The following is a 23,161-nucleotide window of genomic DNA, read 5'->3' on the forward strand; positions in this document are numbered from 1 at the left end:
CTAAAATAAGTTTTGAAATACCAAAACTTTCACAGTGTGGTATACCATGATAATTTTTATCAGAATGCATGCCAATTTATAATTCAGCTAAAGTATTACGTTAGCAATCTGTTAGCAGAGCATTTTAAAAAAGGAAATCAGATCTGTATTATTGTACAGAGAAAAGAAACAGATGTTGCATGTGGCTCTTTAACATATGTATGTATATTTCCAAATGTCTGCTTCTCAGTAATGGGAAAACTTTAGTGGAAAACAAACACTGAATTCTTATACAACTGGCATATTCCTGTATCAACATAGATTACAGAAAGGACAGATCCTACAGCATATTAGGAAAGATATGGCAAGGGTAGTTTGCTTTTACAGTTTGGAATGCTATCTTTCCATCTAGAATTATTAAAAGTGAGAACTGGTTGCTTTCGGGACATTTCTATATTTTTCAAGTTGCATGAATGGCATAACTAAAGCAATTTTACAACTCTTTCCTCTGACATCATCAATTTCCCCTTAAAATGCTTTGTGTTTGTTTTTAGTCAGCTTTATAACTCATGTTAATTAATGTTTTTAAAGTGCTTTTATGATAAAAATCACTAGAAGTCATTGCTAGGCATCAGTACTAATGATTTATATGAGAATTCCTGAACAATGCTGTATTTTCCCTCATATGCAAGCACATTTACCAGCCCTCGGGACTCTGTTTCATAATGGAGTAAAAGAGAAAGCAATGGTATTTTTCCTGCACTTACTAAAGGAGATTTTTATCAAATATAGTAATGTAACAGGGAAATGAAAAATGGGTATTATATTTAAAACTTACAATGTAGAGGATAGCCTCTCCTTTTAACCATTTTCCAGTAATTCCACTGCATTTTTAAGGCCACTGTCATCTTAGTTTCCTGCTGTTTCAAGCTGTAAAGTCCCTACAAAACACCCGTTGTTCAGAAACAGCTTGTCACTGCAAATCAGCTTAGCCATCCAATTAATAAATCCTTTCATACATATTGCAGTCACTCTAATTAAATGTTTTTTGTTTTTCTTTACCATACAAATTCCTCAGGGTTCAACTTTAAGCTGTGAACTACACATCACGATTCAACCCTCAACACGGACATATAGGCAAGGAGAAAATGTATTTTCTGACCAAGTATCTAGCTTGGGTGGTGTGTTCAGCTTTCATATTTGGTGTGGTTACTGCAGAAGCACAGCCTAGGAAAGAGCACAAGGAAGAAAGCAGCTATACTCCAAGCCAAGGCTATCTGACAGAAGTTTTACGCATTCTTTCAGCTGACAACTACACTGAGATCCACAAGAATCATTCAAGAAAACTGATCAAAATATTACTGGAGAGAACTGAATGTCCACAGTGGATTTATGGGATACAGGAGGATTGTAATCTGGTTAGTGTATCAGTTAATGAAGAGTACATTTAAAATGTGAATTCTGAAACAATTTATTTGGGTGAAATTCATTCTTCCAAAAAATTGAACAGCTGCAATTGATTGTTTACTAATAATTTATATTGCTTATTTATTCTTGTAAATAGAGCCTCCGAGTACTTCAGGTACACCTTAAAAACTTAGATCCATTCATCTGTCACTTATTGGTAATATAATCCACTGCCAAATTTTCAGATATTTATTTTCAAACTATGGTTTTCCACTCTTTACTGTGTCCTACAGTTGTATCATTAGCTTGAATTTGAAACATGAAAAGAAATTTACATTGTCAATGGACGGGCAGAAATAGGAATGGTTTTGTGTAATGTCATCATTCTGCTTGTTATTTTGCAGAACTAAAACCCACCCCATGGTTTGCTCAGATACATAATCCATTTCCCCAGTCTTCAAGGTTTAGGGGTGGTTTTGGTAAAATTGTTTTGTTCAGGCAGATCAAGATCAGTGTGAAAGATGAAAGGTAAATACAGGGGTTGTTCCTGCATAGGGAAATGGGAATTTCCTTGACATTCTTCCACCATGGGGCAAGGTTTATAGAAAGTACAGGGACTAGTGGCAGGTAGCAAAGGAGAAACTCTGAACCCTTTTCAGAGTTTCTGCTGGGCTCGCTTTGACAAATGGTACTTTGACAGTGGCTTTTTTATAAGCTTGAAAGCCTGTAAGATGAACTAACACATGCTTAAAATGGAGGAAAACATGTGACAACAATTGATCTTGAAACATCTGCTCTCTTCAGAACCAGAAGTTAACCCTCCTCCTTGGCACTGGAGCTTCCCAAACAGTGAGAGTGATGAGAGTCCCAGCTCTCTCCTCCTCCCAACAAAGCCAAAATGTAATGAAACAATCAGACTCACATTTCCCTTCCGAATCTGGGGTTCTAACAATTACAGGCCATTGCTTTTTTATATTATTTAATTTGCAAACAAGACTCCATCCTGCATTTAAATCATGGCCTGATGCTTTTACTAAACCCTTTCTTTCTTCTTTACTAATTGGCACTCAGAATCCATGGCCATGTGCTTGACGCTCCTTAAGCAGTATCTGCAGTTCCTCTATCATCCGGGTGCACAAAAATGACATTCTTCTGTGGTGGCGGAATTCTTACGTATATTCCTCAAAAATAAAGAGTTCAGAAAGGGGCTTGTTTATTTTAGAAAATAAGCATTCTGAAAGTAAGGTCATGCAGGTGTTTGTGGCTTCGGCAAGCTGACAGCAGCAAAATAACCAATGATGAATCAATTCTATATTCCCCTGTCACCTTCAGAAAAGGGCAATAAAAATTATAAGAGTTTGGAATGGGTGCCATATGAAGAGAGATTTAAAAGACTGGGACTTTTCAACTTAGAAAAGAGGTGACTGAGTGGGGATATGATAGAGGTCATGATTGGTGTGGAAAAAGTGAATAAGGAATAGTTTTTTACTTGTTCCCATAACATAAGAACTAGGGGCCAACAAATGAAATTAATACGTAGCAGGTTTAAAACAAACAAAATGAAGTTTTTCTTCATGCAGCAAACAATCAGCCTGTGAAACTACTTTCCAGAGGCTGTTGGGAAGACCAGGACTTTAACAAAGTTCAAAAAAGGACTAGATAAATTCATGGAGGTGAGGTCCATCAATGGCTATTAGCCAGGATGTGTAGAAATGGTGTCTCTAACTTCTGTTTGTCAGAGGCTGGAAATGGATGACAGAAGAGGGATCATGTGATGATTACCTGTTCTGTCCACTCCCTCTGAGGCATCTTGCCTTGGCCATTGCTGGGATAGTGGACTGGATGGACCAGATACTGGTCTAACCCAGTATGGCATTTCTTATATTCTTATGTTCTTTAAGGTATTCCCAGTGGAGGACATCACATTCTCTGATAACCGCAGCTCTTTCAGTGCACCTGTTGCCCTCCCATTAACAACTACCTTTTCAAGCATCTTGCTTGCCAATATCAACATCGTTTAATGACTTCAAGTTATCCTTTCTAAACCCTGAGGTACAATTATAGAAATTTCACCCATACACTATATTTGCCTTTATTCCCCACAGCATAAAATTGAAAGGTTAGATTGGCTTAACATGAGGCCTTTAGGGAAATGAGCTAGAAGAATTAAATGTATTTCTCTTAGTCCAAAACAATAATACACAAAGACAGTCATTGTAATGCATCTAGTTTCAAATTCAACACTATCAACTTAGGCTTGAAATAAAGATCTTAACTGGTTAATGCACTGCAATTTCCTCACCTTTGATATTCACATTTCCACATCAAATGCTATGAATGAGATGCATTCAGCCTGACTTAATCAACACTGGTCCTACAATTGACAGATAACTTGTTTGCTGTTATAGATACCCTGGATTCTGTAATTTCCACTTCAGTTCATCTGATGAAGTAGGTTTTACCCATTAAAGCTCATGATCTAATAAATTTCTTAGTCTCTAAGGTGCCACAGAACTGCTCATTATGTTAATGCATGTCATCAAAACAGAAGTACACATGCCTTTTTTGTACACTTGGCAGAGAGGAATGCCAGATGTTGCTTAAGGAACATCAAGCAAATGGCCATTGATTCAGAGGGTCAGTCAATAAAGGCTAATATTGGAGTTGCTGATAGCCATGATAGACAGGGCACAAAGCCTAATCTAATATACTCACCGGTGTGAATGTTTAATTCAGCTATTAGAATAGTAACAGAGATGTAGCTGTGTTAGTCTGGTCTTGCTGAATTAAAAGACAGGACTATGCAAAACTTTAAAGACTAACAAGATGGTTTATTAGGGGATGAGCTTTCGTGGGCCAGACCCACTTCCTCAGATCACAATGTGGAAGAAAATTGGCATGACCATATATACCAAAGGGATACAATCAAATTGGTTCTGGTTCTGAAGACTGCCCACGAAAGCTCATCACCTAATAAACCATCTTGGTAGTCTTAAAAGTGCTGCATAGTCCTGTCTTTTAATTCAGCTATTGGCATCCACAGAGCGTATCCTTTTCTGACATTACTCTTGGTGTGGATTTAAGTTGGAAATATTTCTATTAAAATGTGTCAGCTCTCTCACTTACCCATAGTTGAGGGAGGATATGATACCTGAGCTTCATAATTTGCATTTGATTCACGTTTGTGGGCAAACATTCAAGGAATGGATTTTGACATATACTGTGTATCAGATAAATGAATACACAATGTCTGTAGCCATAAACATAGTTTAATCCAGTAAACTAGCTTTCTAGATGCTTTGACTCATTGGAGTGAGGCAAAATATATGAAACGTGTTGGTGAATCTTACCTACTGACTGTGTATGATGTAGGTACTTCTGTCTATCTTAGGGATATAGATGCTGGAACTAGAGGTGCTGGGGGTGGGTATTATGGCATGTTCCCAGGTTTTAAAAGGTTTCCATAAAATACAGAGTTTATTGGTTCTCAGCACTCCTACTATGAAAATTGTTACAGCACGTCTATTTAAAGTTCTTGTGATCTGCCATGAGAGTGGAGATCAACTCAAGTGCTCAAGCTACACTTAGAGTTAACCAAGAGGGAGATAGTAGCATCCTTCCAATGGGACCAACTGATATGTCCTATAAATCACAACAGTAGCAAGATACTTTCAGGAAGGGGCTTTCTGTTCTAGAATTTGCTCACCCACTTACCCCTGATCTGAAAGGGCTTACTGGTTTTCCAGGAACACTTGTAAGGCCTGTCTGCTCATAAAAACTTTTGCCTATGGTGACATTGGAAGGGGTCTGAGTGTGGGGAGAGATGGTGCCTTATTGGCATTGAATTATTTTGGTTTTTAAACTATTATACCTATCATTAACCCCAGTAGAGAGAGCCACGAGGACCTATGCATGTCTTCAATCTTGCTTAAGACTTATTCTGGTGACTTAATTGTTGCATGGGGAGTCAGGGGACTACCACCCTAGGTGAGGAGTGGCAAGGTGGTAGGGAGGACAGAAGCCCACGCGTTCCACTGCATCCCAGCCCAGGGGCCTAACAGTGGTAGCGCTGGGTACCACTGAGTCTGCGGGGATCCTGACCACAATGCACTGCCCAGTTGACCTCCAAACTCTCAGCTGATCCAGTGTCGACTCCCCCTGGGCCATTTCCCAGTTCCCCCTATGGGCAAACCTGGCTTAGCCTCTACTCCTCGGGGTTCTCTGGGGACAATGGCGCTGGCAGAGTGTCCATGGGCTTTGGGTCCAGGTTGAGCAGCAGTCCAGGTGGTGAAGCCCAATTTCCTGAGCCTGGTAGGGGTCCTGGGAATCCAGGCCAATCTCCGAGACCTGGCAATGACCGTGGTCCTGGCTCGTCCTCTGGGCCCGGCATCAGCCTAGGCCAGTTCTCCCTTCTAGGACAGGGCAGTTGGGCCTTCCTCCTGGTGAGCCTGGGCCGAACATCTGGACTGCTTTGTGGCTGGACTACAACGGAGCTCTGAGCTCATACTCTTATACTCCCGATCCTGCTTTGCTGCTTCTTGTGAGTGGGGCTGGGTGATTCTGGCTCTGCCCACCAAGGGGTCTTAGGGAGCCTTTCTGCATCCGTATCAGAGGGAGGCCAAACTGCCTCACTATAGGTACTCAGCTGAGTCCAGTCAGCCCCACAGGATCTAGCCCCTTCCAGGATTGCCCTCTATCACATCACATAGTCTGGAGCGAGGGCCTCACTGCCCTGGGCTATTTACTAGGCTGCCACAGGCCATCACTCCCTTCCCTGAAACACTCTGCTGCAGAACACAATCCCCATCTCTGACCCATTTACCAGGTTGTGACAGGCCATCAATATTTACAAATGGAGACTGACCCCAGAAAGTTTGAGAACCACTAACTCAAACTGACATAACTCAGATCCAAATTCCGCTTTTTTGGGTCTTGATTCTACAAACCCCACACAAGTGCAAGTGCAGGGCCTGAAGCAGTTAAACTAAGGTTAAGCACTAGTTGTAGTCCTCTGCATTAAGGGCCAGAATTAATGCCTCATGATGTCAATGTGGGTCTTTAAACAGACTACAACACTCAGTGGAACAGGCCCTCAGTGAGATTAAATCTTGAATCTGTTGAGCATCTGGCCCCTTGCACACGAGTAGACACAGACATGAAAGGAGACTTGGAGAGTGATTTGGCAGCCATGCTGCAGCCCTCATTACTCCAAGATTAGATTGCCGTGTGCTTCCCCTACTATCCATATTGCTCATCACATTTTACCTTATATACACACCCCACGCAGTGTCTGTGCAGTCTCAAGACCATTCCCTTGGATAAAATTGAATTCTCCTATTCTGTTCTCTAATCCTATTTTCAGTAGATTAATAATGGCATGTTATTTGAAACTAATTTCCATTTGTTTTAATTATTCACAGTGCCTTGAACCAGATGCTTTGTTATTAATAGCCGGTGGAGATTCTGAAGACTATCTCAGTGAAGAAATATTCCAGAAAATTTCCATCATTCTTCTCTATTATATTATTCATCAAAAAGATATCTGTTCTTCACACCTCAGTCTGAGTAACAAGGATTATAAATTTTATCTACACAGCATGCTCAGTTTAAGGCGTGATGAAAACTGCTATTATTTCTCACGGAATGAAACTGAAGATATTTTGGCTGCAATAAGACAACATTTTAAAATCCCTGAAAGCCAGGTAAACACTTCAAAACACTTACCAAAGATCTACCGCTGTGGTGTCCAACACGTTAGCCAGTAGCCACATGTGGCTATTTGGCCAGTTGAACATGACTAGTTGGCTTGATAATGTGACTATTTGGATAGTTGAGTGTGGCTAGATCACAGTAGCAGAACGGGTTGGACACCATGGATCTACAGGTTATTGCCTAGTTCTGTCATCAAATTGCAGTCCAATAAAGCAGTCCCTAGGAGCTCCACCTGCAACAAAATAGAGCAGCCCTTGGGCTAATCTAATCTGCACTGGAGCTAGGGATGGAGAAGAGAATTAATTTTCTCTAACCAGTTCCCTGCTGCTCCCTCACTGTGCTACATTGATCAAATACTGGATAGAGCAGGGAATTTGGCTAAAGATGTGGCTGTTTCTTTGACATGGCAGATACATCTGATGCTAAACTACCTACCATAGCCAGTTCCTGCAGAAGAAGGAGTCTAACCAAAGAAGACTAACTTTGCCTTAGGAATGGCAAATAATGTATTCACTATATTTATCTGTAAACATCCTTTAAAAATCAGGAAATACATGACAGGTATCACTCACTGATTATTTATTGTTATTTATTTGTCAGTGCCAGGAACAACCAAGAATAGGATTCCATTGTTCCAGGTGCCGTACAAACACAGAATGATAGACAGTCCCTGCCCTACAAAAACTTCCAGTCCAAATAACCTACTCCTCTAACAATGAACAGTAATAAAAACCATTTAGCAGATTTCAAAAGGTAGGGAGTTACTATAATGTACATTGACATGTTGTGAAAATCCATCAGTTCTTTGTATGCTACACAGTTCTGTCTTGACCAGATGCTGACTCTGAAATTCATCTTTTCTTTTCGATCTCACTGCTCTTTAATTTACACCACACCTTGGTAGCAGCAATCTAGGCAAATGGAAAATTGTAAGATGCCACTAGCTATGTGGCATAAAGTAGAAGGCCTGCAGTTCCTTTTTTTCTTCATGTGCTTTGTGTAATCTTTTCATCATAAATTATTCATTGACTGGTACAGTTGGTTCTAAGTCTCAGTGAGCGTGCTGATTTCCAAGAACTCAAACAGTATCTTGGCAATGATAAAGAGGTGTTGGTGGGTATTATGGCGTGTCAACATGGAGTAACAATCCATACAGTGCTCTACAGTGTGATCTATTCGTTTACATTGGCAGTGCACTCAGTATGTCTGTTTAGTGTCTGTGAGTTTGTCGTGCATAGACAGGAGAATGAGGAGACTCTGAGAAAAGTAGTGAAATCATTACAGCCTATCTAATGCTTTAAATTACAACATCTGTGGCTCTGGTAGGTGATCCAGGGAAAGAAAACCACGTTCGTCCATTTTAAAATGTGATATTTGTATAAAACGGGTTTCCTTCTCACCATAGCAACTAATATATTCAGTTTGATAGGAAAGAAAAATCTTCAGCATGTATGGAGGTGTATTGGCAGTGAATCTGACATTAGGAATACTTACTATTCTTCATGGTGCACAGTGGGATCCTGGTCCAGGATTAATGCTCATAGGTGCTTGTTAAAATTGATAATTTATCATTAATAAATAATACATGATCAACCAACTATCTGCTAGCCAAAGCAGGGTCCCATGTGTATGTGTCTGTGGCTGCTGTCTATGGCAAATGGACCCGCCACTCACAATGGTGCACTTATGAGGCTGCAGCACATTTAAAGCAAAATGAAAATCTGGCCTTAAATGTTTCTAAATCACAACTGGACAAGAAAAATAAGTAAGAAGCAATAGTAAGAAAATAACATAAAATAAAAATAACTTGAATAGCTAACTGAATTTTGTATTTGTAATTACTGTCACAAGTTCCTTTGCCTTTTTCTCAAACTGGCTTCCTCCTCATTACATAACTGAAATGGACCTTATGTTGCTCTCTGACCACCTCATCAGAGCATAGTCTCAGGTCCTGTATTCCATTTTCATTCTCCTTGAGTCTCCTCTGCTTCTCATGCTGTTGCTTATTCCCTCTATCCTAATAACTCCCACCCTGGGTTTCTGCATTACTTTCTTCTCTTCTTTCCCTGCCTGTCTGATGATTTACACTAACGTGACCAAGAACTTCTAAACTAAATTTTTATTCTGTTTTCAGTGTGTTGATGTAAGCATTGTGGAGAAAGCTGCTGACATATTGGACAGTGATGGTGCTGATGAAAATACACTTCCTCGCCTGGCTGCTACAATCATTACTTTGGCTCTCCAAGGAGTCTGCCTCGGGAAAACACATTTGCCCTCTCCAGATTTCTTTGTAAAATATATTTTCAATTCTCTAAACAGCAGTAATGAACTTCAAGTAACAGGTAGTTCCGTGTATTACAGGTTTGCCTTTTGTGTCAGTACATTTTAGGTTCTCCTTAAATCAGTGTTTAATGACCACTTCTTCTTGTATTTGATAGATAGAACACTTCTAAATGCAAGGAGAAGGTTGGGGAGACAAGCGCCTTCTTCATTTTGAAATCCTTTTGGATCCTATAAAATAAACAGTAATAATCATATATGAGGTGACCTTCGTTTGCCTAGAGCAAACAATTCTGGAGACTGTATCTGGCAGATGTCGATTAGGGGTATCAGGAGATTCTCAAGGCAGATGAAGTTTGTTCACTCTGTCTTTTTCTGATCTTTACTCATAGATCCTTTATGTATTATTTTTCTCTACCCACATCCTGATGGCATCAGCCTCCAGTGAGACTATTTTAAATCTGAGCTCATTGGCATGCCTCTTTTAAATGTATTTAATTTTCAAATATAAAATGGAAGAAAGAGCTAGAATTGGTCATATTAGAAAAGACATTAAACTAAAATTGATTACAGTGACTACTTTTAGAAAGAAGCTTTAGCTGACTTCAAATTCTTTTTCCTCAACAGAAGGGAGGTAAATAGAAATATTTACATTTTTCAAGCACTGATGTGGATAAATTGTTCTAAATAACGAAGAAAGTTATAAAACAAAGTATTGTCATGTAGAAAGGTTCTTAACGTCTACTTGGTGGGTAAATACCCTGTCTGAACTTAATTGGAGTGCTCATCCCAGTTCTTAATAGCCAAGACTCCAGTTCAAAAAATCACCACGACCCTCATTCTGCAATGATCTAGCCGCATACAATAGCTTGCAGGATTGTGGACACTATTTATTGGATCCTTATTGATAATTTCAGCAGTGCTATCATTGATTACATGTATATTAGGGTAAATTGCCTGGTGGCTTCTTATCTCCTAGAGATCGTGAAATTGAAAACATTAATACGGCAGTGTGGAGAAGTAACTGCTTACTGTGTTGATGACTTCATACTCTAGAGCTGCCAAGATGGGATCTTTTAAATTTAAAAGCATTGTTATTGAAAATCAGCACTGATGATTTATTTAAGTATTAGAACACTGGGGAAGAAAAGTAATGTTGTGCCAATTTTTAAAAGGGTAAATGAATAACTCTGGTAATTATAGGCCTTTCAGCAAGATCTGAGCAAGATAATGGAGCAGCTAATACGGGACTTCATTGATAAAAAATTAAAGAAGTGTGATGTAATTAATGCATATTAACATAGGTTTATGAATAATAGCTCCTGGCAGACTAACTTAATATCTTCTTTGATAAGCTTACAAGTTTGGTTGATAAGATACTTAATCTTCTGTAAGGTGTTTTGAGTTGGTGTCACACATTTTTTATTAAATATTTAAAATTAACATGAGGCAATATTTTTCTTGGACCAGATTTTGTTGGTAAGGGACAAACTTTCAAGCTTCTGCAGAGCTCTTCTTCAGGTCTTACAATCATACTCATACTAGAGTGGAAGCTCAACTTAAGGTGCACAATTCCAGCTACACAACATATATAGCTGGAGTCGAGTTACGTTAAGCCAAGCTTGGCACATCCCCATAGCAGTAGCAGGAGTATCAGCTACCGGCAGGGTGCCCTCAGAGTTCATTTAGCAAGTCTAATTAAGACTTGCTCAATCAAACTCCAGAAAATCAATCACAGCAGTGTTAATCTTCTGTGGAGAGAAGACAAGGCCTCAGAGTGTCACAACTAAATTCAAGGTGGAAGAGGTTGTTTAGCAGAACAATTTTGTAGGTATCATTCAAGGAGAAGTGGTCCATTGACAGCCATCCAGTTATAGGGTGAAAAATGGGAGGAGGGAAGACAGCTGTGGGGAGGATACAAAAAATGCTTCAGTCTCTTGAAATTCATCAGAAGCAAGTTTCCCACAGACTGGATGAGACCAACTAAAAGCTGCACCAGACCCTGCCACAATTACAGGTGCAAAATCTGTAGACATATTTCCACTGCCATGATGATCAACACTCAGAAACACACCTTCAAGATCCATGCTCTTACACATGCCTATCATGTTTAGTGTACCTCAACCAGTGCACTAAATGCCCAATAACAACTATTTGGACAAACCAGACAATCATTATGCTCCTGAATGAATGTAACAAAAGACAAAACCATCATATCACCTGTGGGTAGGCACTATTCACCAAAAAATCACTCTCGATGTGATCTCAGTCCTCACTCTCACAGGAAGTCTCCAGAAAACCTTCCAATGATGAGCGTAGGGAGTGTCAATTCATAACTTTGCTAGCCACTAAAAATCATGGAGTAAAACAGTTACTAGATTTGCAGTATTTTTAAAGCAGTCTATAACCCCCTGCCCTGCCTCCCAAGTTGCCTTCATCTCCTTTCCTTTCCCTCTATTCCTTCAGGGGTTTTAAAGACCATTTAATTTTGAATAGTCCCTTGAAATATGAGGTAACTGCTTATACTAAACAATCTGTCCCACCTTGTATTTAGACATGATACTGTGAGTACTTTTCCCAGATCTGAAAAAGAACTCTGTATAAGCTTGTCTCTCTCTCTAAGACGTTGGTCTAACAAAACATACTAATTCACTCACCTTGTCTTTTTAATATCCTGTGACCAATCTGACTGCGCCAACAAAGCATGAATAACATTAACATGGTGCAGAACAGATGGATTAAAAACTGGCTAACCAATAAGTCTCAAAAATGTAATTGTAAATGCGGAATCATAATCAGGCAGGTGTGTTTCCAAAGGGAATTCACAGGGATTGATTCTTGGCACTACACTATTTAACGTTTTTTTTTTAATCAATGACCTGGGAATAGAGCAAGGTGTATATTTTTGACAGTGATGATAATTAACGATTGGAACAATTCAGCAAATATTGTGATAGACTCTCCATCGATGACAATTTTGAAATCAAGGTTGGGTGTTTCTAAAAGTTCTGTTCTAGGAATAATTTTGGGGAAGTTCTATACTATTTTTGACATTTTGAATAATTGCAGTTTAATCTTTCGCTTTCATTTGTGTTTATAACAAGGTTCACCACATTTTCTTATAAATTCCTAGAAATAGATCAACTTCTAAGCAGGCTGAGGGATGGAAGAACTTGCAACACAAATGGACAAATGAACAAAGGAAGACGTCATGGCATGACAGTCAGAGATGTTGAATATTTCAAGATTCCAATCACATCAAGACAGACGAATGGAGAAAATATAAGTGGTTATCATGAAGATAATGAAAACAGAGCTGACTGGGATCAGGTTAATTTATTTTTTACTGCTATTACTGACTGTTGGAATTCAATGTCAGTTACAAAAGTTCAGGCTGGCTTGCAAATATATAGTACAAAGAGTAAATCACTTCAATGAGTAACATTTATGAATTTTGTACATTTCTAAAAGCCTTTGCACTTTGGACTCAAGTCAAAGCAGATAGTATCTTCTAGTAAAGTAGGCTTGTTTTCCTTCTTTTGAGTAACCCAGTCCTGCAATATGGTTGCCACCTTCTCCATAGGTGGAGAATGACTTGTGGTAGCATTTGGGAGGTGCACTGTCCCTCTGTGCCTCTGCCAAAATTATAATTGCTAGCTGGGTGCTCCCTCAGGCCCCTGTTCTGTTCTTTTGGGTGCTGCCTCCCTCCTGCACTCCCTGTGGTGACAGGAGCTGTGGGAGAAGCAGAGCATACCTCAGCAGGTGCACTTGTTCTCTGCACTCCATTTCCCCTTGGAAGTGTGAGGGGGCACAACCGCTGCCACTCTGCCATTCCAGGCCCACCTTGGAGATCACCAAAGAAATGTGCCTGGAGGACAGGATGCCATGGGCCGAGCAATGGTGGGAAGAGGTGAAGTTTGTGGGGCTAGTAATGGACAGGCCCCCTCTGGCCTGCCAGGAGTCCCAGGCAGAACTGCACAATCACTCTAGCTGGGACTGGCCTACAGGCTGGAAGTTTGAGACTGCTGCTCTTTTCTGCTAAGCATTTTTAAATGATTTATTTAGGAAGTGTTAACAAATTTATCAATCTTCACTATGAAAATATCAGAAACAAAATACCCTGCTTAACATTTACATTAACAAAAATTGTGCTTTGCTTCCTCCCAGCATCTGCTTAGGCAAATAGTTTAGGCTCAGTCTGTGCTGGGCAGTGCAGAACTGAAATTGGCCAGCTTAACATGCAATATCAAATTAAATAAAGCCTTTACGCCAGGGATGGTAAGACTGTCCTTGTGGAGCTCTGGTTTAGATTGGCTCTTGGTAGCTGGACACTGACTTTCCTCAGCCTTTTGGGTTTCTGGTCTTTGGTGTGACCCAGTGCCTCAGAAATCCCAAAATCTTTCCTTGGGAGGAATATGGCGGGTCAAAGGATTCTCCCTGCCTTGTAGCTCCTTTCCCTGCTACCCTGTCTCCAAACAAAAAAAGGCAAAACCCTAAAAATAAAAATGAACCATTGTCTCTGACTGGTTCTTGTGGTGTTTCTTTCAGTTCTGTCTCTGGCCAGGATCCCAGGCAATCTGGGAAATAGAATTTGAGCCTCTGTAGCCATTGCTGCTGTAGTACAGATGCAAATCCCCAATAGGCTTAATGTGGCATTTCAAGAGTAACACTTCCAAAGGGGTTACATTTCTTAATAATGCATTTTAAGAAGTCTAGTGGTTTTACTTCCGTGAGTGGATAAAAGATGTGCATCTGGCTTTCATTTAAGTATTCATTTTATGATGTGGAGATGATACAATTGCACCCGGACTCAATGCCATCCTGACAGTTGTTTATCTGAATGATTTCATTTTTATGTTGAATTCATATCCCATCAGTATAATTATTTGCATTCTGGCAGACCTCAAAGGAGAGTCATGCCAATTAGCCAAGTAGATGTTTAGAGCAAATGTGGCCCCAGAATAACTTAAATGAATATCATAAGCCAGTAGTGATGCCAAAAATACAAGGCAGAAGGCCAGTTTACAAAACTGAGCACTTTTTGGAACTTGGACTTCCAAGACTGTCCTTGAATCAAAGGGCACGCATGCAGGGGAGTTATTCCAGGCATGGCAGTCAAGCTGAGAGCCAAAGTATTTTGTGTAGCCTTTGAAAGGCTTGGAGAGAAGATATTTGCCATCCTTTTCTGATATCCAGCTTCTATTTTTCATTCCTTTTCTCCTCTTACTATTTACATTTTCCTTGACAGATTGTTCCTTTAGAAGAATTTGTATTTGAATGTTGTTGCTAAATTTATCTTCTGTTTTCCATGTCCCTAAGATAGCCAGTGTGTTCCATTAGTAACAGATGCTGTTACATGCAAGAGATGGACTGGTTTCTTGCTTGCCTCTGCCAGTTCAATTAAGGGATATAATTTAGTTTTTTTCAGGTATTAGTTTCACATTTTGATATATAATGCCAGAAAAATAGGTCACTGCAGACCTTTTAAAAATCATCTTTGTCTTCAATAATTTTTAAGGCTCATATAGAACTCAAGCAAATAGTAAGATGAAGTAATAAGAGCTCTAACATTTAGTCAGACAACACTATGTAGCTCATGCCTATATGTTGATGTATAGCTTCTCATTAAAGAAGTCTATGTGAGAGAATAAGAAGTTATGCATCTATCCGTAAAACAAAATGTAAGCTGTATTTATCTTTTCCTGTATTATTCCTTCAAAGATCATATAGATTTCTTTCACTGGTAACAAAGACCCTTATCTTTTCCTCTTCACATTAAAAGGCATACAGAGGCTAGGGTTATGGCAGAAGATGCAAAGGTTCTAGTCACCCACTTGCATTTGGAAGGCATATAAATCCTTGTGTTTCAGGGCAGATGACAACTTTTGATAAATAAGGGTTAAATTCCCCAAAGACAGATTAGTCTGGAACTGCCATGTGACAGGGCTTGACTCACTATTGTAGCAGTTCCTGCTGGCTGTTCTAAGGCTTAGCTCTGAATGCCAGTGTCCTTCTTCTGGTGATGTCTTGCCACAATCACTTCTGTTTCAGAGACCCACACCACACCCAGGACTGAGGCATCCTCTTCATGATACAGTGCTCCAACTCTGACACACTTGTGCACTAAGCTCTAGAGGTCCTAGGTTTGATTCTGCCTGCAGATGACTGAGGTCTGCTGGCATTACACCAGCAAGATGTCCCTCTCCTGCCTCTGGTTCTTTATCATGAGGAGCAATCTGCCTCCCTCTGCCAGGTTCTGGACCCCTACTGCAGCCTGTCCTGCTCCAGCATGGGTTCCTTTGTCTGCCTGGGTCCTCTCTACCACATCCCTGCTAGATGGAGGAGATGGCTCTCTGCTAAGTCCACAGCCATCATTGCTGCAACCCTCTTGAGAGGCCTAGCCTGGTTCTCAGGCACACATTTGCTATCCTGTCTTCTTGTAGGGGTACATGGCCCTCCATATAGCACTGACAGCCAACTCTTTGCCTTCCTTTGGATAGGGGCTCCCATGGTCCTTCCTTTGCTCAGCCCTTTCCTGGGGCCTTATAACTTGGCTTTGGCCTTATAGATCAAGTCTAGCCAATCTCTTCTATTGGTGCCCCTACTTCCCACAGGCCCAATATGAACATCCCCCTCCTTCTTCTCCTCCTCTTGCCTCTATTTTCTACCCATTCTTTGGGTGAGGCCTCCGTCATCAATCCCAGTAGGGCCACTCTGCCTTACCTTGTTCTTGTAACATCATCCTGCTTTCCTGATCTGGGTGCCTTCCTTCCCCTCTTGATCCCTGCAGTTTCTATGGATCCCCTTCCTTGTGACTTGAATAAGTACATCTGCTGCTATGCTAGCTGGGTCCTATAGGTCTTGTGTCTCCCATTGGTTTTGTTGGATCTTGAGTATCTACAGCCACAGGATTTAAAGCTGCCTTTACTGCTTTTTAGCCCTTTTTTCAGGGGTACCAACTATGAAGGCCAGTCCAGTAAGATATATAAGTCCTCAGCAAAACATGCTTCTGCATATTGTAGCTCCATTTTCTCTCCTTGCTTACTATTCTCTCAAGTAGTCTTTCCAGTTCCCAATGTATCAAGGACAGTGGTCAAACAGTTTTAGTCCCTCACTCAGTTCCTTTCTCTAAAGCAGGGTTTGGCAAGATGCAGCCCAGAGGCTGGATCCAGCCCATCAAACACTTTGATCTGGCCTGCGGACGGCATCTGGTTGCTTTCTATTTATATCCTGCCGCCCGTGCCATCGAATTTCCAGGCAATGGCTCAGGCAACAGGATTCTATTTAAATGGCTCCTAGCACCCAATGGTGGTGCTACCCCAGCAGGGACTGGGGCCACAAGCCTGTTAAATAGCAGCAATTTAAAGGGGTCACAGCCTCACTGCTACTGCATTGCCTGACAGCAAGGCTTATGGCTCTGGCCCCTGCTGGGATAGTGCTGCATCCGGGAGCCCTTTAAACAGCCACAGCCACCCCAACCTGCTGCCAGGCAACACGATAGCAGCAGGGCTGGGAGATGCAAACCCTTTGCTATGTTTTTAATTCAAAGCCTTCAGCCCCAGACAACTCTGGAGGGAGGCTAGTCCCCAGCCCTGCCCCTTATGCAGGTGGAATCAGCACATGGCCACATAACAAAATTCATTAAGTGGCCCATCTGCAAAAATTATTGCCCACCCCTGCTCTCAGGAGTAACCAACTGCCCAAGTTCTTGACCACATGTGACAGGATTTGATTCACCACTGCGGTGCCCTCTGATGGATGTCCCAGGAGTTAGCTCTGCATGCCAGGGCACCCTCTTCTGGTGATGTCTCACCATCATCACTTCTACTCCAGGGCTCCACATCACTCCCAAGACCACAGCATTCTTTTCATGACAGAGCCCTCCAATTGTGCCACACTCTGTGTCCTCCCCTTCCAGGGGGACAGTATCACAGTCCCTTCATCCAGCCACTTGCTCAGTAGTGATTGGGGGTTTGGGTACACCCACTTCTCCAGCTCCCAGCACAGGGACCTGACAGATGGCTACCACTTCCTGCATCCCCTCCAACTCCTCTATAGATTTTCCTGGGCCCTATCACCCTCTTTGCCTTTGCATCAGGGCTTCATCCTGTGGATTCCTGCAGCCTACCAGGAGCTGCATTTAGCTCCCTGGGTTTCTTCCTGCATCACTACTATGTTCAAAAAGCTTGTTGCCCTCCACCTGCAAAGCTGCCAGTCCTCCTCCCTCCTCAAGTTCCAGGGAGTAACTCAAGCTGCTCTGCATTGCAACTCTTCTTACACTGCCTGCCCAGCCCTGATTGGTTGTTTTTAGAAGCCTTTATGTGATAGGCTGCCTCTTGTGCAGCCTCCCTAAGGCTCTATTAACCCTTGAGAGCCCAGTGTGGGGCAGTCACCTCATCACAAACCTGCTGCAAGATGTCTTGTACCTTCTTCTGGAGAAGCTGGTGCTGGCCATTGTCCGTGTCTCAGTACTTTTTAGATAGACCACAGTTATTTTTCAGTAGGGCAGTTCCTCTGTTTTCCTGCCTATTGTTCTCTGGTGGAGGCAGATTGCAACAGTCTGGTGGCATGGGTCCCTCCTTCCCCCCATGCTCATAGCAGACAGGATTTAGTGAACGAGCGAGCAAGTGAGTGAGTGAGTGAGCAGTTAAATTAGGTTGCATTCATATAAACTATCTGGAGATCCCAGCTATAAATCACACTTTATAGGTCATCATTTCTGCATCACTTGTTTCTACCTATTTGGGAGAGCTTCCATCAGCCCTCCCCTTTCCCAATTCATCTTAGCACATTGCTGGGATCCTGCCACCCTCTCCTCATATAAGGGTGAAGGGAGGATGGTAAAAAGGGGGGAGGGTATCTTTCTACTGTACCAGATGTTGGGAGCCCTACTTCCTTTTTCGAGCTTTTAAGCAAAGCTTAATAATTCCCATTAGCTCTATCTGTTCTGAAGGACACAGACATAAAAAACTTCACTGCACTACCGCCACAAATATCCACCCTGCTAACTTCCTAACTTCTACTGACTCATAATGGGGCAGCACAGGCCATCTTTTAACACTAAATAGCTATGAATGCTAGCTGCTATTAATAGTTTTAGCCCTCAAAATAGTCTTAATTGAGAAATAAGCTATATACATATTTAAATATGATAATAGGCCGGACCCTTGGGTGAGGTAAACTGGCTTCAGCAGAAATGACACTGACTCACACCAGCAGGAGATCTGGCCCATTGAAATGTGAAATTGAACATGATGTATAATGGTTTTTATCAATAAACAAAACTTCATTATCTTTTATTTTAAAAGATGTAACCAGAACAGTACAAATTGAAAATGAGATTTTTCTTTGATATCCACTTTTTTTTAAAGTTCACGATTCCATGTCATTTAAAAAATCCCACGAATTCACAGTTAACCTGAGCATCAGACTCCATTAATGGCATCTATATTTAGTAACCACATTTAATTTCCTACATAGGCTTGCTTCACTGCCAGTGAGCTTATGAAGATATTTTTACAAAACAACTCTTCTTCCATTTCCAAGGAACACTTCAAGGAAATCAGTCCAGCCATCATTCAGCAACTACTAAGTTGCTCCTGTCAGCTTACAGAATCAAAGCAAACAAAGCTGCCACCAACAACTCTGGAAAGTGAGTTTTGTATCTTGCCAATGTACAATGTTGCATTGTGCTAATTCAGGTGAAGAACTGCAGGAGTTTAGCTTTCTAGAGCCTCTGTATTTGTTAGTAACTAAAAAACAAAACACACCACTGTTTATACAGACAGTAGGGCTGTGTCTAGACTGGCAAGTTTTTCCGCAAAATCAGCTGCTTTTGCGGAAAAACTTGCCAGCTGTCTACACTGGCCCCTTGAATTTCCACAAAGACACTGAAACAAAATACAGGACTATGTAGCACTTTAAAGACTAACAAGATGGTTTATTAGATGATGAGCTTTCGTGGGCCAGACCCACTTCCTCAGATCAAATAATGGAAGAAAATAGTCACAACCATATATACCAAAGGATACAATTAAAAAAAATGAACACACATGAAAAGGACAAATCACATTACAGAACAGAAGGGGGATTTAGGGGGGGGAAGAAAGGTGAATGTCTGTGAGTTAATGATATTAGAGGTGGGGAAGGGGAGATGTCTGTGAGTTAATAGTATTAGAGGTGATAATTGGGGAAGCTATCTTTGTAATGGGTAAGATAGTTGGAGTCTTTGTTAATTCCCCTGCGGAGAGTGTCCAATGCCCACAAAACAGACATTAGACAGGATCACAAAGAAAAAACAGTTGCTTGTCATTTCAACCAGGAAGGACACTGTCTGAATGACCTGCTAACCTGCATCCTACTTCAGAAGACATTCAAATCTGCACTTGAAAGGGAATCCTCTGAACTGGCATTCATGCTAAAATTCAACACTCTCTGCAGGGGAATTAACAAAGACTTCAACTATCTTACCCATTACAAAGATAGCTTCTCCAATTATCACCTCTAATACTATTAACTCACAGACATCTCCCCTTCCCCACCTCTAATATCATTAACTCACTGGCATTCACCTTCCTTTCCGCCCCCCCCCCCCCACACACACACATCCCCCTTCTGTTCTGTAATGTGATTTGTCCTTTTCATGTGTGTTCATTTTTTTTAAAATTGTATCCTTTGGTATATATGGTTGTGACTATTTTCTTCCATTATTTGATCTGAGGAAGTGGGTCTGGCCCACGAAAGCTCATCATCTAATAAACCATCTTGTTAGTCTTTAAAGTGCTACATAGTCCTGTATTTTGTTTCAGCTACACCAGACTAACACAGCTACATTTCTATCACTTTTCCACAATGACACTGACTTCCTACTGTAAGAAATCAGTGCTTCTTGAGGAAATACAATGCGGCTCCTGTTCGGGCAAAAGCCCTCTTGCGCAAATCATTTGCGCAAGAGGGCCAGTGTAGACAGCACAGTACTGTTTTGTGCAAAAAAGCCCTGATGGCTAAAATGGCGATCGAGGCTTTTTTGCACAAAAGCGCGTCTAGATTGGTATGGACGCTTTTCTGCAAAAAGTGCTTTTGAGGAAGAGCGTCCATGCCAATCTAGACACTCTTTTCCGCAAATGCTTTTAACCAAAAACTTTTCCATTAAAAGCATTTGCAGTAAATCATGCCAGTCTAGACGTAGCGTAGGTGTAATTGAGATGGTGTCGTGTCCAGTAGGAGGGAGAGGGACTTACTTTGCCATTATGTTTCTCCACTTTTCACTGATGTAACTTTACTACTTTCAGCTGGGTTACTCTGGCATAAAACTGGAGTAGCACAATGATGAATCAGGCCTCAATGTTGTAACATCTGTTATTTTATACCATGATGTGCTGAGACAGCGGTGTTAAGATGCTGTACAAAATGTAAATATGTATGAAATATGAAGATTTTAACTTTGTGAAATGTTCACAGGAAAAGTGAGATAGATGTTATTGAGAAAGTGAAATATAGCAGCTTTTCAGGGTTATCTACTGTCTTATAGCTAGCAAAAATGAGCTGTAGGCTTTATACACCTTGGTCTGTAGAAAGAAACAGTTAGAAAAAAAATCTCAGGGGACATGGTACCTACATCTATTGCATTGTACCTTACTCATCTAGGCTACATCTAGACTGCAGGCTTCTTACAGAAGAAGTTTTTCACGAAGAGACCTGGAAAAACTTCTCCCAAAAGAGATCATCTACACAGCTAAAGTGCATCAAAAAAGCAATCTTCTTTTTCAAAAAATAGTATCCACACTGAATGGACACTCTTGCATTTAAGCTGTGATTACTATGGACGGAGTGTCCACCAGAGCACCTGTGCTTTTTCGTCTTTCCTCTTCTTTCGAAAGAACTCCCTCTTCCTCATCCACAAACGCCTTTTTCCAAAAGATCTCTTTTGGAAAAAGGTTTCTTCCTCATAGAAAGAGGTTTACCAATGTTGGAAAAACCCCTCTGTTTTTTTGATTTTTTTTCGAAAGAATGTGATTGCAGTGTGGATGTAAGTGAAGATTTTTTCGGAAAATGGCCATTTTTCTGAAAAAAACTCTGTAGTGTAGACATACACCTAGTAGCTTCACAGCTTGATGGAGGCTAACAGATGTTCCCTATGCATCTTTCCAGTCAGCGATCTGTCGCAAATAGAGCTTTAGCTCCTAGAAGTTCAATTATTAGTCAAGGTAGACAAGGATGTAACCCCATTTTCTGTGTGTCCCTAAACCTCTCACTTGCCAGAAGCTGGGACTGGATGAAAGGAGATGGATCATGGAATAATGCCCTGTTCTGATCATTCCACAAAGCATCTGGTACTGGCTGCTGTTGGAAGACTGGATAATGGGCTAGATGGATCATGGGTCTGACCCAGTATGGTCATTCCTATGTTCTTAAATTGGATTAAATAGGCTGCTGCTGGAAATGGACTAAAGCGCAGTTCCATGTAATGCATTTGTACTGTCAGCATGCATGGTTGACTAAACAACATAGTAGAGCATTGGCTGGAAGGACGTGTGTAGGCACCCCACTAGGACTGAGAGACAGGAATTTAAAAATAGCAAGAAGTATTGAGACTCCCCCAGATTGTTACTTATTTTCTTCAAGTCTCTATTCCTGTAATGTCTCACATTCTTTAAAGTATTCATCCTCACAGCACCCCCATAAGGTAATGAAAGCAATGTTATCTGGGACTTGAATATCCAGAAAACTTGGTTAACCAGTATTGCTCCCTGCATCTTTAGGCAAGGGTGCCTGACTCCTACCTGTCCAGGTGACTGGCCGTTGCAAAGCTTCTGACAGCTGGCACTGCCGGCTGCCATCATTAGCAGTCTGTCGAGGAGGGCTCCCTGGCAGCTGGTCCACTTGTCTGTTTGACACCTAAGATGGCTCTGTGGTACCTCGTGGAGAAGAGCCACCAAGCTTTCTCAAGGGAGCAGGAGTTGGTTGCCATTTTTTTCCTCTGGGCTGAGGCAGAGCAATAATTTGAGTATCTGGCATATTCAATTAACCAGCAACCCCCACAAGTGCCAGATAACATTGTACTATCAGCCCCATTTTACAGCTGGGGTACCAAGACACAGAGAAGCTAACTGACTTGCTAAGGCCATACAGAAAGTCTTTTGTGTAGGTGGGATTTGAACAAGAGTCTCTCACAGGTCAGGCAAGAAGCCTGACTACTTGGCTAGACTTTCCTTCCTCCTAGAATGATAATCTCTTTGGGGTGAAGCAAATCATATGTGAAAGATGAATGCCTTTAGGATCACATAGGCTTATTTGCAGAATTAAGGCCTAAATTTGGGGAATCTTCCAAAAGAGAAATTAGGTAAATGATCTGATATAAGTAGGGTGACCGTCCATCCCGTTTTTACTGGGATAGTCCCTTATTTAAGCCCTTCTCCCACTGGCCTCACTTTTTTAAAAAACAGGTACATTATCCCATATTACCCATGCATTAGAGGGGGAGGAGCTGCCAGCGCTCAGTGCTTCAGTCCCACAGTGGGAAAGGGAGAGCCGTCAGCACTTGGGGCTCCAGCGGCTGAATGTGCAAGCACCAGTGGTTCCCCTCCTCACCCTGCATGCTGTGGGGCTGAACTTCCTCCCTGCAGTGGAGAACATAAGAACGGCCATACTGGATCAGACCAAAGGTCCATCTACCCCAATGTCCTGTCTGCTGACAGTGGCCAATACCAGATGCTCCAGAGGAAGTGAACAGAGCAGGGAATCTTCAAGCAATCCCTCTCCTGTCACCCATTCCCAGCCTCCA

The 23,161-nt window shown here is 41.4% G+C and overlaps 1 protein-coding gene across 1 annotated transcript in view; it reads left to right on the top strand.

Annotated features, from left to right (window-relative positions):
- The first annotated feature begins 1,064 nt into the window (after window positions 1-1,064).
- Window positions 1,065-23,161, top strand: part of SLC39A12 (solute carrier family 39 member 12) — a 37,995-nt gene continuing 15,898 nt past the window's right edge. The window contains exons 1-5 of the mRNA XM_075919817.1: window positions 1,065-1,397; window positions 6,807-7,088; window positions 9,233-9,440; window positions 12,512-12,708; window positions 18,859-19,030. Coding sequence (XP_075775932.1) covers window positions 1,128-1,397; window positions 6,807-7,088; window positions 9,233-9,440; window positions 12,512-12,708; window positions 18,859-19,030 — 1,129 coding nt within the window. The 5' untranslated portion in view covers window positions 1,065-1,127. The remainder of the gene's footprint in view (window positions 1,398-6,806; window positions 7,089-9,232; window positions 9,441-12,511; window positions 12,709-18,858; window positions 19,031-23,161) is intronic.

This window comes from Pelodiscus sinensis, chromosome 2 (assembly GCF_049634645.1).
Source record: "Pelodiscus sinensis isolate JC-2024 chromosome 2, ASM4963464v1, whole genome shotgun sequence".
NCBI classification, from domain to species: domain Eukaryota; kingdom Metazoa; phylum Chordata; order Testudines; family Trionychidae; genus Pelodiscus; species Pelodiscus sinensis.